At 45.8% G+C, this 15377-nt stretch overlaps 1 protein-coding gene across 2 annotated transcripts in view; it reads right to left on the bottom strand.

Annotated features, from left to right (window-relative positions):
- TAF2 (TATA-box binding protein associated factor 2) overlaps positions 1–15377 on the bottom strand; it is a 948796-nt gene that overhangs the window by 626015 nt on the left and 307404 nt on the right. For both annotated transcript variants that reach the window (XM_085605048.1, XM_085605049.1), the window contains exon 14: positions 8685–8794. In XM_085605048.1, the coding sequence (XP_085461174.1) occupies positions 8685–8794 (110 nt within the window). The remainder of the gene's footprint in view (positions 1–8684; positions 8795–15377) is intronic.

Genomic DNA, 15377 nt, shown 5'->3' with positions numbered 1-15377 from the left:
TGTTCTCTTGAGTGGCGAAAAGGTCCACCCGAGGAAACCCCCACATCCGAAAGATGCGATAGACCACCTCCGGATGAAGCCGCCACTCGTGATCGGCAGAGTAATGCCGACTGAGACTGTCCTCACGTACATTCAGCACCCGGCCAGATGATTTGCAATCACACAAATCTGATGGCCCTGAGCCCAGGACTAGAGTGACAGAGCCTCTCTGCAGAGACGATACGACCCTACCCCTCCCTGTTTGTTTATGTACCACATCGCGGTAGTGTTGCCCGTCAGGACTTGAATCGACTGACCGGAAAGGGAGGGAAGGAAGGCCTTGAGAGCCAAACATATTGCCCGGAATCCCAAATGGTTGATGTGAAGCAACCTTTCTTTTGGAGACCAAAGAACTTTGATCTCCAGATCCCCCAGATGAGCACCCTACCCCAGAGTGGAGGCATCCGTGATAACTGTGGCTATAAGCAGAGAAGGTTGAACAGGCTTTCCTTGAGACAGGTTGCCCTGCACACTTCACCAAGACAGCTCCGCTGCATTGTCTCTGGAGATTCTGACCTTCCCCCCCCGAGATCTCCATTGTGCTGATCCCACTGCCTGCGGGGGCACCAACGGAGTGCCCTCCTGTGCCAGCGTGCATAGTTGACCAACAGTATGCAGGAAGCGAACAGACCGAGCAGGCGTAGGACCTTCGAGACTGGAACAACTGCTCCATCGTTAAATAAAGGAATCCTCTCCTGAATGTCGAGAATCCTCTGCGGTGGAGGAAAAGCTCAACAAATGGTAGTGTCCAGTATTGCCCCTATAAACAGGCTGTGCTGGGAGGGCACCAGGTGAGATTTGGGCACTTTTATTGAGAAACTCAAGTTGAACAACAACTGCGTTGTCGCATGCAAGAGGCACAACACCATCTCTGGAGACTTTGCCTTGAGCAGCCAGTCGTCCAGATAGGGGAGAAAACAGGAATCCCAACCTTCTTAAGATGTGCTGCCACCACCGCCATCACCTTCGTAAAGACCCGTGGTGCGGAAGTGAGACCGAAGGGGAGGACCTCAAACTGGTAGTGTTGCGACCCTACCGTCAACCCGAGATATTTCTGATGCGACTTCAGGATGGGAAGATGAAAATAAACATCCTGCAAATCAATTGACACCATCCAGTCTTCCTGTTGCAGTGCCAGAAGAACATGAGCCAACGTCAACATTTTGAACTTTTCCTGCCTGAGATAAAAATTCAAAACCCTGAGGTCCAGAATAGGTCTCAGCCGACCGTCCTTTTTGGGAATCAGGAAATAACGGGAGTAACATCCCTGACCCCTTTCCTGCTCTGGAACCACCTCTATTGCACCTTTTTGCAACAAGGCAAGAACCTCCTGCTGCAGAAACAGCAAATGGTTCTCTGAGCACCAATCCTGGTGAGGACAGTAAGGAGGTGGAAACTCTAGGAAAGGGAGGGTCATTCTAAGTGCGACTGTTCACATCCCCGGCAGAGAGAACCCCTTCCATGGGCAACTCCTCCATTAACTCGAAGGAGCGTTGTCCCACTAAAAAACTGCCCCCAGATACCAAAAGATAAAATGGTAATAAAGTTATTATTTTATTTTTTAAAACCCCATCGCGAGCTTAGAATCAGGACGGGAAGAGGGGGGTAGGGAGGGGATGTGCTTGGCTTCCCGATTTCTGCTGCTGCCAATCAGCTTGACAAATAATACCAAGATTAATTTCTCCGGGACTATGTACCTCCTGATCAGAGGGAGGAACTGAATCTGCTCGAGGACAACATCAGTCCGGACGAGGTCAGGACAGCGATTAGTAATTTCCCCACACGCAAGGCTTTGGCCCGGACGGGTTTACAGACTTTTTTAGGTCTTGGCTGTTGTAAGCAGCGCATGCGCTGCCCTCGGCATTCGAGAGCTTCTTGGAATCGATACAGATTCCGAAGCTTTCAGAGGCAGAGTTGAAGCCCCGCCCATCTTTTTTATTGGCCAGAGTCATCTTTAATGCAAAACGCTGGCTTTTGATTGTAAAGGAGGCTTCTTAGTTCCTCCTTGTTGCCGCCTGGTCTCCTTTTGGCCACGCCCACCGGGATTTGATATTTTACCGGCAGCGTGACACTCTCCCCTTTATTACTCCCGACGCACTTTTTTGTTTGCATTCCGCTTTGGCATAGTCAGCCGCGTGTTTACTTCTGCATCGCGCTTTCACTTAAAGTGAAAGCGCAATGCGAAAATAAACACGCTGCTGCCTTTGCGGTACCGCACTTTTTTTTGTATTTCAGAGATGTAAAATCAGCCGTTCAAACATGGACACGAAAAACTTTATTTATTTCCCGCTCCACTTTTTACTTTACTTTAATAAGCGTGGAGCACGCTTTAGGCACCGTGCTCACTTTATTTATTTCCCACTCCACTTTTCTCGTGAAGCCCAACGCTCCATTCCTCTCCCTTCTCAACATATTCCGTTACTGCCTGGACACGAGCTGTTGGAATACAAGGGCCCGAGGTTACGCCGAGCACTGCAGCACCCCAACAGCAGAGGCACCCTCCCGAGTCCGCTGGAAGACTGGAGAGCGCTGCCATCAATCAACAACAAAGAGCTGCTGCGTGGGGAGAATACGGAGGATGTTCCAACCTGTGAGGGAGCCCTAGAGCCGCTCCCCTGTTCCCCCCTCCAAGAGACTCCCCCAAGCCCCGCAGGGAGCACTTCGACAGGCTCATCATGCTGTCTAAGCTCTGGTGTTATGCAAAGGGCATCAGCGCAGGATGTGAAAGAGTTCCACTTGACCTTCGGCAGGGCCCCTGCCTCCAAAAGAGCTCGCAGTGGCGACAACACCCCCTCCAAGAAGTCTTTCAAGGGCAGCGGCTCGTAAAGGAACGCTAAAAGGAGAAGGCTGCCCAAGGGCACCGAGCCAGCGAGGCAACAAAGCCGTCACCGCTTAAATGACAAAGATTTCAATAAGGTAAGTCTGTCACTTATATATTCTCTCTGTTTGTGACATAATTATTCTCACAGTGCATTTCCACTTAAGAATTTTAATTAAAGCAGATGCTTTTCAATTGCTACAGTGGCTTTGTTAAACACATCTCTGAAGTTGACTACAGTACAAGGTCCATGATGTATTGTTCTGCCGCCTACTGTTGTCACCTCTGCCCCCACTCTGGGAGCGCATCTCTCCTCCCTCCCCGGCACTCCCCGCCTTGGGTTTCCCCTTCAGCCATCAAACGCTGCGAAGCCCAGGAGGCAGGAGCTGGTGAGCAGCGAGGTGCTGTAGATACCCCGAGGCAGGAGCTGGTGAGCAGCAAGGTGCTGTAGATACCCCGGGACAGGAGCTAGTGAGCAGCGAGGCGCTGTACATACCCCAGGGCAGGAGCTGGTGAGCAGTGAGGGGCTGTAGATACCCTGGGGCAGGAGTGGGTGAGCTGTGAAGGGCTCTCTGCCCCAATTATCGTGCCCCCTACTGTTGTCACCTCTGCCCCCACTCGTCTCTGTCCATCCTGTGCTCCGATAGTGCTTCCGCCCTGCCTAAGCACAGTCTTCTGTCCTTTGTGCTCTCCCTCATCCTAAGAATTGGCCCCTCCTTCTGGCTTCATTATTTGTTACCTATCCAAAAAATGATTTTCTGCATCCCTTGGGAGGGCTTGTTGTGCAATGACGCCTTTTCTTTCTTCCTGACTTTATTGAGGTGTTATTCTAAACTACTGACGAGAGCTTCTGTGCAGTACGACCCATGAGCGCAATCACTTATAGGAGCTTGCCGCCAACACATAGCTACAGATGGCTGCATATCACGTGCGTTACACCCAGTGCTTGAATTAACAAGCATTGGCGTAGCCAATAGGTCTCGCCTTTGGGATCTTATAAGTGTTTAGTTATCCAGCACAATATCCTTGGTCCAACAACATCAAGTGTTGCATGGCTAAACACTTATAAGGTCCCAAAGGAGAGACCTATTGGCTATGCCAATGCTTGTTTTTAAAGCTTTTGCTCACTTACTTCTTAAAATCTGGCATGGGTACTGATTCTATGCTGGAATACCACTGCACTCTACTCTTGAAGACCGACAAGCCTCCGACGTGCTTCTCATCTTACCACCCAATTTATCTTTTGAATTGGGATGTCAACATTTTCATGTCCATTCTCGTGAAACAGCTCCATCATATATGGCCGGCACTCATACATTATCAACAGTCAGTTTTTATTCACAACAAACAGGATAATGATAATACCTGCCTGGCCCTAGCCATCATGCAAGTGGCTGAACGACACCATCTGCCTATGGTGAGCCTCTTCCCTCGAAGCTGAGAAGGCATTTGGCAGGGTCGAATGTACATACCTGTCAAAGGTCCTTGGTAAATATATGGGCCCCAAGAAGATGGCCTATATACAAGACAAATTCAAGAAGCCTGTAGACAAGCTAAAAATGAATGCTTCCTTATCGCCCACAGTCCAACTAACAAGCAGAACCCAACAGGGAAGGCCCCGTCCCCCTAGCTCTTTGCCTTAACTATAGATCCCCTTGTGGCAAAGATCCAGCGCAACCTTGATATCCACGGCATGCAAGTGGGTGACAGGAAGCATAAATTAGCCCTCTTCGCAGACAATATCCTCTGCTTTAACACGGAACTGGAGTCTTCTATATCTGCAATGATGAGGGAGTTAGACATGTTTGCTCGGGCATCCAGCTTTAAGATAAACCTTTCCAAATCTTGGGGTACGGGTAATCAGATCCGAAGGATCGTCTCTGAGAGGCAATTCGGAGAGAGGGCTTCCATTGGTCCAGCTCAATGATTACATACCTCAGGATACAGCTTCCCATCCCCCACAGAGGCAGCAACCTACATCCTCTGCTTACGATCCTCTTCAAAGACTTATATCGCTGGGGCAAACTAGAGATCTCTTGGGGAGTCTTAACAGTTTCAAGATGAACTTTCTACCCTGCCTGCTATACCTCCTCCAGACTCTTCCCCTTGCCATATCCAAACCGACACAAATCCAGATAGGCAATAAAATGCTCCACTTTGTTTGGGGAGGAAAATCACCACCAGTGGTCCAAGCAACAGTATATAGACAGGTAGCAGAAGGGGGCTTAGGGCTTCCTAGCATCTAGACGTACATCCTCAGATTCGCCCCTCATTGCATTGGGACCACGGTCCAGACCTCAGCCGTGGGTGCAGGTCGAGCACTGGATGACCTCCTATGGCTTCCCAAGACAGTGAAGGCCCAGGACTCCACACCTCTCCCATTGACATATACTTTATATATTTATTGGCAGGAGGTACAAGAAAGGTGACACTTCCTGTTATATTCCTTTCCTCTTACCCTGTTGACACTTAAGGAGAATTTTCCACCAGGTATTGCCCATTCGGACTCTTTCTGGCAGGCTCAAGGGTGATCCCCCCCAAATTGTGGGACTTTTATGAAAATGGGGAGTTACAGACTAATGATAACCTGAGGGACAATTTTTCTTTGTCCAGGGGAGATGCATAGAAGGTAGGACAGGTCGCTGCACTGGGCTGGACGTCCTGCTGCTCGCCAGCCTATACACTGGGAGGAGACACCAATAGAAACCATATACCTTTTTAAGGTCAGTGGTAAGGGCATATCCCTACTGTGTCGTTATATGCTTAACCCCTTCAGTGACACGCCCTTTCCCCCTCCTGTGCCGGGCGTTGCACTAGTGGGTGGGGTTCATGACGAGATAGTCTCGTCATGGGCACAGCGCAAACGTGCTCCATGCGAGACTATCTCGTCATGGGCACTGAAGAGGTTAACCTAACCCTACTCAAGAAATATGCCTATATGAAGCAATGGAAAAGTGAACTAAACGTGGACATTACAGACGCCACTTGTGGAGCAATATGGCAAAAGGCTTCCACATTCTCTATGTGTCTCAGTTATAAAGAAAACTCCTATTAACTCCTCACTCTGTGGTATTTCACACCCGTGCGTCTACACAAAATGTTGCCTGATTAGTTTAGTATACCTTACACAAGTACAACATATACCATTTGCTTTATACTAGTTTGATATTGCATCAGGTTTTAGTGTACATGTATTCCTTTGATTTTTAATGTGTGACAAAACTCATTAATGGTGCAACAAGATTACTATGTCAATCCTCGCATTTTACATCATTCTGCAAGATGCTGGCCCTTTCTAAAATAACCAGAAACATGTATTTACACTTGGTACAGACATTCTTTAGGCAGAGAGGAATTTTCAACTTCTAGGAGACTTGGTTTGTGCAAGCTGTAGCTGTAACCATCCTCAGCGAAGGCTATAGGCTTGTCGGTGCCAGCCTGGCCTTACGGGCTTCATTGGGAACACCATAACTTAGGGGAAGAACAAGAGAAGAACCTATTCAAAGTACAGAACAACAAGCCTTTGGTCTGGCTAATGTGTGTGGGCTGGAGGCCAATTCAAGAATCTCAGACAGGTACTTTTAGTTGTGCTAAGACAACTTAGCTAGGGCTAGAAGTGACAGACTGAACAACAGAGGCGTATTCCATCTACAATGAATTGAACCTATGCAATGTTGTCACAATGATGCACTTATTTTTTAAATGTTCGCACCTCTTTGTGCATCTATTATGGGTACCCCAAGCTAGACAAAAGCTGCATCTGGAGAGCAGCAGGAGACAATACTAGAAAGAAGAACCACACCAAACTCTTTCTGAAAGCATGACAGCTGATCCATATCTCAAGTCTGATTTGACTAAATAAAAGTGGGACCCATTGGCCCACTTCTTGAACCAGTTGCAAGTTCTCTATGACCAAGAAAGGAAGTGTTCCATGGAATAATGAGAAGTGATGTGCAACCAGAGCTGGTGTCTGACAGCAAGCTTCTCAGAGGTGAGGCGACATTCCCTGAATTCACTCCTTCTTGCAAGAATTGATTACCTGTCTTGAAATGCCTAGAAACAAGCATGCATGCCGAGCAAGAGAGAGAACCTGCCCACCATGCAGGAGGAGTGAATGTCCAGGAAGAGTGAGGTGTAGGGTGACCGTTGGGCGATGGGCCTACAGAAGCATAGAACTGTAAAGATAGCAATCTGTGTGGTCAGGTGTCTGCATGCCCCAGATTCTCCAGTGAGATTCCGGTTAGGAATCATTAAACTGTGACATGATTTGGCCTGCTGAGCCTGATCTATGAAGTTGTGACGTGACTTAAGATGGTGCACCCATATCCTAGAACTGCAGCATGGTCGGAGCTGCTGCACCTACACCTAGTCGCAGCGTGACCCAGAGCTACTGAGCAACCTAAGACCTTGGTGTGCCTGAAGCCGTAGTGCACCAACTATCCAGCAAGGTATTACCCTCTGCCGTGACCCGGAGCTAAACAACCTAAGCTGGCTGTACCGAGCACCCACTGATAAGCCATGAGAAGATCTAGCTCTACTCTGCGCAGCTGTCAGACATCACAGCTGCATCAACCAGATACAAACACAGAGCAGCGAGGATTTTTGTAATTGCATATTTCTTTACAGTCAAATTGGTCGCCAGGAAGAGGATCGAGGAATAAAGCAATGGAGGATCAAGGCAGCTCTCCAAGAAGGTCCGGCCCATTCACAGACTGAAAGAGACTCGTTGGGTTACAGTCAGTGAACTGAGTTAAAAGACTGTGCGCTAAGACAAGAGTACCAGGGTAATCTGCCCATGAGACTAATCAAACCAGACCCGGGGAGGGAACTGTCAGACCATAAGGGGATCTGGATCAGGATCATTAGGAGGATGAGGCGATTACATACTCTAGCACTGGGACACTAAACTGCATAACGTACATTTTTCTGTGTGAAATATGCGATTCTAGTGTTCATTAAAGTACTTTCTTCTTCAAAGCCAAGCACTAGTTTGGACAATCATTCATTATACTAATGTGCATTTCTTTGAGTGCAAGCTTGAGCACTACCCCCCTACCCCACCACCTCCATGAGAAGCCTGTAACAGCTCGTCATCCCTACATCTGAGAGGCAAGTGCTGAAGTGGTTGTAATTAGCCGAGTTTGTAGTGACATACTAAGAGAGAGATAGAAACATTCAAGGCAAATGACCACAAACCCCAAAGTTGAGGCCCAGTAGCAACTGCTTGCACCGTGGCCCCACAAACGGGATCAGACACAAACCACTTGCCTGAATGAATTACTTGTGCACAAGAGAATATTCAAAACTTCCCCAGGCAAGTCATATGCAGAGCAGGCTAACATCTAAAGTTCCAAGCATTGCAGGGGCAGCGCCAATACAAGACCATAGACTAAGGAGCATGCCATGCAGCACACAGCTCAAATGCATGAGATGGTGGTGCCAAGGGTGATCATCATCTCTTAACTAATCACATACAGGCACCAATAAAATGCTATCAAGTAATTCCTTCAGTTACAGAGATGGCATTTCCATATTCATAGAAAAGAACACCTGCATTATGATACATTATACCATAAGAATACATATCATATAAATGTGAATAACATAACATCGTCCTTTTACTCGAGGATTAAAACGCATTGCTCCCTTCCCCAACATTTCTAATCCCTCCACGTCACCATCATATGATTTAATGCCATTTAGTCACCTTTGCAAATGTCCTCACACGCACCTTTAAGCCCACAAGTGAAACACATACTCCTGTTAATACCCAGAACTAAAATAAATAAGTAATAAAAACATGAAAAGGGATCCACTTGACCCATACCTCCTGCTCTTCGAATGACATGGTATGTCGTGTTTGAGACTGTTCTCTTCAATCTGCAAGGTGTGGTTGAAAGACCCATCAAGTTCCTGCACAGTTACTTTAAGGGGGCCCTATGAAAAAAACAAGAGGATAATTAAAGAAGTAAAAATTCATGCAACTTCACCACAACTGTCAAGCAACTCTTAACTACATTAAAACAGTTTAAAAAAACAATTGCGCCATTGGCAGGACTGCATGTCTATGAGAAACTACACTGGATTCCCAACTTTGTTTTATTTAGGATGCACAGTTGCACAGGCTAAACATACATCATACTGCTAAACAGCAGGAAGAGGAGCTGCGAAGAAGGGGGCAGTATGAGTGCCTAATGTAACAATGCTAATATGGCTGAAAAGTGGGAAAGGATGCACTAAAACCGAATGGGTCAAATCACATAACATGAAACATGTGATGCTTTAAAAAGTTCCTGATTTAATTAAACAACTGGAAACTTTTACCGGTTATGAAATCCTCCACATGCCAAGAGGGTACAAGGAGTCATGAGCTTGGATATTAAATCAAAGTGTATAGCTTTACTTATATGACAGATGCTACATTTCAAAAGTATACATAATGCATACCACATACATTTAGCAGTAACAAAAAAAGCTCACCGGCAGACTAAGAAGGTGATTTTACATTGTATACATTTCTAGATATTATGGGGAAACAGTCTCCAAGGTTAAGACTTAAGGCACTGGAAATGCATTTCATGCTATTAGAATTATGAACCTTTAACTAGGCATATCCTGTTACAGTCCAGTTGAAAATTGTCAGAATAGCGGTCCTTACTGCTAGGTCTTTCTACCATGATACATAGAAGCTATAAACTATACAAATGAGACATTAATAGATAAACGTATACACACAAAACAGAGCACACATCATCATACCCAACACAAAAGTACCTGTTTTAACCTCTACTGAACAACCTAAAACCTCTTGAGGCACTATGTGTACCTCAAACAAAGTCTCCAACTTTAGCACCAATTAGCTCCTGTGGAAGTCCTGTATTATATATCCTATTAGTGCATCTACAGATGTACAAAGCGTGTTATGCCATTTATTACAATTGCTGAGTGACGGAAAAGACAACAGTGCATAAGAAACCCCTTGGAAACCAATTTGATATAACACTTACAATATGAAGATATAGGCCAAAAACACATGTAACTAGATCTAAATATTTTATTTATATTCACAGACAATATAGTAAGTCAAAGTGCATCCCTTATGTCTCTTGTATGTAGGGTATAAAGACCACAAAATTGTTTTATGAAGTTGTCTCACAACACATCTATAAAACATTCAAATAGGGAATCATATAACAAAACAGACCTAGATATAAACAAAAAGACATACCTACATATATACATATTAGACAAATGAAAAAGACCATGATAGCCTAAATCTAATACAATACACATAAAAACCATTCAATATGTACAAGTTAAAACTAAATTTGTAGCTTAATTCACCATTCACTGATAATCATAATCTTCTCTACAAGCGATTCAGCGAACAAACTGACAGTTTGAATAATGGATCTTACTGCTCTTAAGGATGTTGCGCTCGGGCCAACGAGCGTGGCACCGAAATGTTCCAACGCCTGTGTTTAACAGTCATTAGAGGGGTCATCGAAGACTCATCCGATTACCTGTTGCATCAAGGACAGGTTGATTCATTATCAATAAACTAGAATATCTTCAACTCATAGATACCATCTCCCATTTACATTATTTCACACTACTATAGATACTTGGTACTCACAACATTCATCCTGTGGCTCTTTCTGAAGAATTTGTGTTTGTTCGACCAAACGTGTGTAGAGATGATTATGATCATCAGTGAATGATGAATTAAGCCACAACTTTTGTTTTACCGTGTACATTTATTTATAGGAAAGGTTTTATATAACGCTGGCTAGACCCGGGGGCATCAGAGTGCTTTACATGATCAGTACATATTGAATGGTTTTTGTGTGTGTTGTATTTTCTGTCATGGTCTTTTTCATTTGTCAAATATGTACATATGTAGGTATGTCTGATTTTTTTATGCCAATTTTGAGATATAACTCCCTATTCGAATGTATTGTAGATGTGTTGCGAGACAATTTCATAAATCAATTTTGTGGTCTTTGTGTACCCTACATACAAGTGACATAACAGATAAAATGTTACTACTTATATTATCTGTGAATAGATATTAAATATTCAGTTTCATTTACATGTTCTTTTGGCCTATATCTTCATATTGTAAGTGCTATATCTAATTAACTGAAAGGGGTTTCTTAATGCACTGTTGTATTTTCCCTACCCTTGGAACTGTGACGTCTTAGCAGGGGGTCATTTTTTCTTTACACTGAGTGAGGGAAAAGGCCATGATCCACAATAGACTAAGCAATACACAGCATATTGCACTCTGTGGATCTGCATATACATGTTTGATTTATGCCATGCTATTTTCTTTGGTGCAGTAGTTATAAACATTTCTTCTGTAAAGTGATTTTATATGAAAAGTACGACACGATCGTTTTTTCTCAAGTCAGTTTGGCTCTATTGTAGTAATAACTGCAAAATCGTGAGAAATCTGTACGTCTTTTTTTTTAACTACACGTCTTAAATAATAAGCATTACTGGGCATTTTGTTCTCAACTGGGTAACACGTTTGGTTGCAGTAGGATTGATAAAAAGCATATTTAATATGAACCCATTATATATTGAAAATTTGTCATGAGACCTTCTGAAATATAGGTTTCATCCTCACGACAGCCCCCAAACCACTGGGCATATATTTAAGAAGGGTTAAACAAATAAACAATGTGTCTAGAAAAATAAAAACTATGCAACAATATTCAAAACATTCTCTGGCAGCATTATCTTGATCCATTTGAGCTAGCAACCATATTTTTGTTTGAAATCTACAAATTAAGTGTCAGGAATTATAAATGTATAATTATGTTCTATAGGCGGCAACAACAGAGTCACACTACCACTGGTCCTGAACATTATCCAGAGTTTTAGCAACAATCTTTTTAATGAACAAACAAAACCTAAAGATTGTAATTTCTACCAGAGCCTGCACACTGTCTTCAAAAGCCATAATATCTTTTTCAACAATGCACAGACTGCGGTGGGCGTGGCCAAGTCGTGCAGCAAGATGGCCGCCTAATCTGTCGGCTCTGCCGGCTGAGCACAATACCTGCCAGAAACCCATTCAAAATAGACCCCACGGGGATTAAATAGTCGGAATCCACAACCGGAGGTGCCGCTGAGCAGATTGATACCTCTGGCGTTCAGCAGAAAGCTACGGAACGGCAGCGGAGCTAAGGGCGCCATAGAGGCCGCAAGCATTGGCGCGCATCTGGCTGGCCGAGCGCCTCATCAGCAGCGAGTGCCCTTCGGAACAACTGTCCCCGACACCTACAGGGCCCCCGGTAGTGATTCCCTGCAGCTGGTTGGCGGGGGCACTGTAGGGCACTATTTTGGGTAAAGCCGCACTGGCACGCACTGGCGCTTAGACGGCAAGGCTACCCCGTTGCGTTAGGATCACCTGCACCCTTAATTACGGCAGCAGGGGCTTGTCCCCAGTACTGAAAAGAACACGTCCACAGTATCGGACGGCAAGTTCGCAAAAGCAGCGGCTCTGCTCTCACGCTGATGGGCCCATAGGGAAGGAAATACAAACTGCGTGCTCTTCGTGTGGCCGTACGGAGGACATTCAGATACACAGCTGGGTGAATGGTGGCAGGCACACACAGCGCGAAACACCGGCAGTAAGTCTACAGTGGCACAGGCTCACGAGAACGGCAGAAGGGGTGGTTGACTTGGCCCCTGATGTTATGCTTACCAACTGGCACCTGGGCATTGAGAGGCCACACGTCTGCTACAACGGCCAAAGCCGAAAAACAGTGATATGCACCATAGCCGCGGGCGCGCTGCTGTCAGCGCCGGTACACGCAAAATAGACCCAGAGAGTGTCGATAAGGCTCCACGCATTATTCAGCAGGATTGGCTGCAACCTGCACGGGTCGAGGTGGCTGGATACCACATAAACCTGGGAAAAACTGATAACAATCAATACATTTTGATAAATGCAGCACACGCCACACAGAAAGTGATATGGCGTCACAAATGATTGTCCCGGAGACGCAATTAGAGTCACTACAAGATGAAGACATTAAAACAATGCTAAAGGATGTCAAAGTCAGCCTGAAGGACATTGACTCAAAACTGGACTCCCTAGTGGCATGTATGGACCAAGTTTCGCGTAGAGTGGATAAACACGAAAACAGGTTGGACACACTGGAGATGCGGGTTTCGGATCAAGATGACAACCAAACGGAAACGCGTGAGCAATTGTTGCGTATGGACAAAGTATAGGAAGTGATTAAAACGCGTAACGAGGACTTGGAAGCGAGATCAAGACGCAACAACATACGCCTAACGGGCGTGCCGGATTCTACTCACATTCCCAATAAGGAAAAATATGTCGAGGGGCTCCTGCAAGAACTCTTCGGAGCAGATCTGTTGCCCATGTTCCTCGTTGAATGTGCCCACCGTACGCTTGGTCCACAGCCTCCGCCAGGTTTCACCCCCAGAGCCATCCTGGCTAGATTCCTTAATTACAGGGACAGAGACACGGTTTTGCGACTGGCACGCGAAAGGGGTACCCTCCAATATCAAACTAACACAACAGCGTTTTATCCTGACTTCATGCAAGCGGTCCAAGCAGCGCGCAGAGAATTCATCCCTGGCAAAAAGATCTTCCAACAAACTGGCATGACATATGCAATGCTGTACCTGGCTAAACTGCGTGTGCAAACGGATGGCAAACCCATGTTTTTCACCGCGGCAGGCGATACACTGAAATTTGCCAAACAATATGCTAAAAAGATGACCACCGCTCGAGACCTGTAGACTTCCTCTCAGGGCCAGCTAAGTGACATTGAGTAGTGTAATGCATACCCAAATGTATTGCTACCCCTCCGGTTGGTTCTGTTCATGGTTACTTGACCTTTTAATGTATACTGTGCATCATGATTCCATTGTGGTCTATCTCTCCTGATGCTCGGCCACCCTGCTGTACAACTGACAGGGCAGTTCGCCGTTAACTCCTCGCCCCCGCTGGGATGATTCCCCACAGCCCCCTGTTGGGTGGCTTTTTGATTACAGGGTGCAGTTATGATTGGGATACACAACCTAATTGGGGGGTTGGAGTGGGAGGGGGGTGGCTTGGATTGGGGGTTTTGTTGTTCTTTCTTGTCGATGCAGTGCAAAATGACTTCACACTTAAATCAGTCGCATTCCACGATATACTATTCCCACTAGACTGGTGCGGGTTCGGCCGCCATAGGCATGTCAGTGCAAAACGTATACCTACAATAGCAAGGGGCTCAGTAGGCAGGCGATCCACTCAGCGAACTGACCGATATAGAGGGTTGACAACAGATGACTAACTTAAAATGCATTACCTGGAACATACGTGGCCTTAATGACCACCGGAAAAATAGACTAGTACATTCCTACCTCACAAGGCTTGACATAGGAATATGTATGCTTCAGGAGACACAACTGACAGATGTCACGAGCACTAAATTGCACTCAAAACGTTGGAGTGAGGTCCACACCTCCTGTTATTCAAGCTACTCCAGGAGAGTGGCAACACAGATTAAAAAGGGGGTTCTATGGCAGACTCAGACGGTGAAAAGAGATCCAGAGGGCAGGTACCTCATTATAAAAGGGACACTATTGGCAGCCACGTGATCTTAGCAAACGTATATGGTCCGAATGTAGATAGCCCTACGTTCTTTCAAGAAGCGTGGCACAAGATCGAGGTAGAAGGAGAAGCAGGGATATTATGGGGCGGTGACTTTAACACGGTTCTGTCTCAAACGGAGGACAGAGCAGGCGCCGCCCGCTTACACCATCCTCAGGCAGCAGAAATGCTGAAGGGACTAATGACAGATGGGGGATTGATTGATTTGTGGCGAATATTCCATCCACAAGATAGGGACGGCACCTGCGTTACCAAACACCGCTTGGCATGGTCCAGAATAGATTTTTGGATAACATCGCCTGTGGTCCACTCCTGGGCAACTGATGTAGCCCATCAGGCCCGCACGCTCTCTGACCACGCCCCAGTCCTAATTACTCTTAAAGTGTCCAAGCCATATATACAACCCTTCACGTGGCGCCTGCCCCCCAATGCGCTCCTTGACACAGTGTTCAGGGAAGAGCTTAGGGCGAAAATTACGGAATATTTTGACATCAACACCGGCACGGTGGACAACATTGGCACCTTATGGGATGCATTTAAGGCGGTAATAAGAGGGCAATGTATAGCAGGAATATTGAAAGATATACGCACTAGGCTCACAACGTTAGTAACAGAATTGAACTCGCTGGAGAAGCAATACTTCACACAACCAACGAACACACTACTAGGTAATATACGCAGGCTACTCACAGAACACCAGGAGGAGCAATCTGGGAAACAAATTTTCTGAACAAATATGCTATGGCTCAGAAATATGGGGAGGGTGACAAAGCAGGAAAAACCCTTGCTAACATATTGTGCCCACAAGGAGCTCCAATTTCATCACAGCACTCAGAACCCCTGAAGATAACATGGTACACAGCCCACCAGAAATAC

This window comes from Triturus cristatus, chromosome 5_1, assembly GCF_964204655.1.
Source record: "Triturus cristatus chromosome 5_1, aTriCri1.1, whole genome shotgun sequence".
Lineage (NCBI taxonomy): Eukaryota > Metazoa > Chordata > Amphibia > Caudata > Salamandridae > Triturus > Triturus cristatus.
This window is presented reverse-complemented; position numbering and strand designations above follow the sequence as displayed.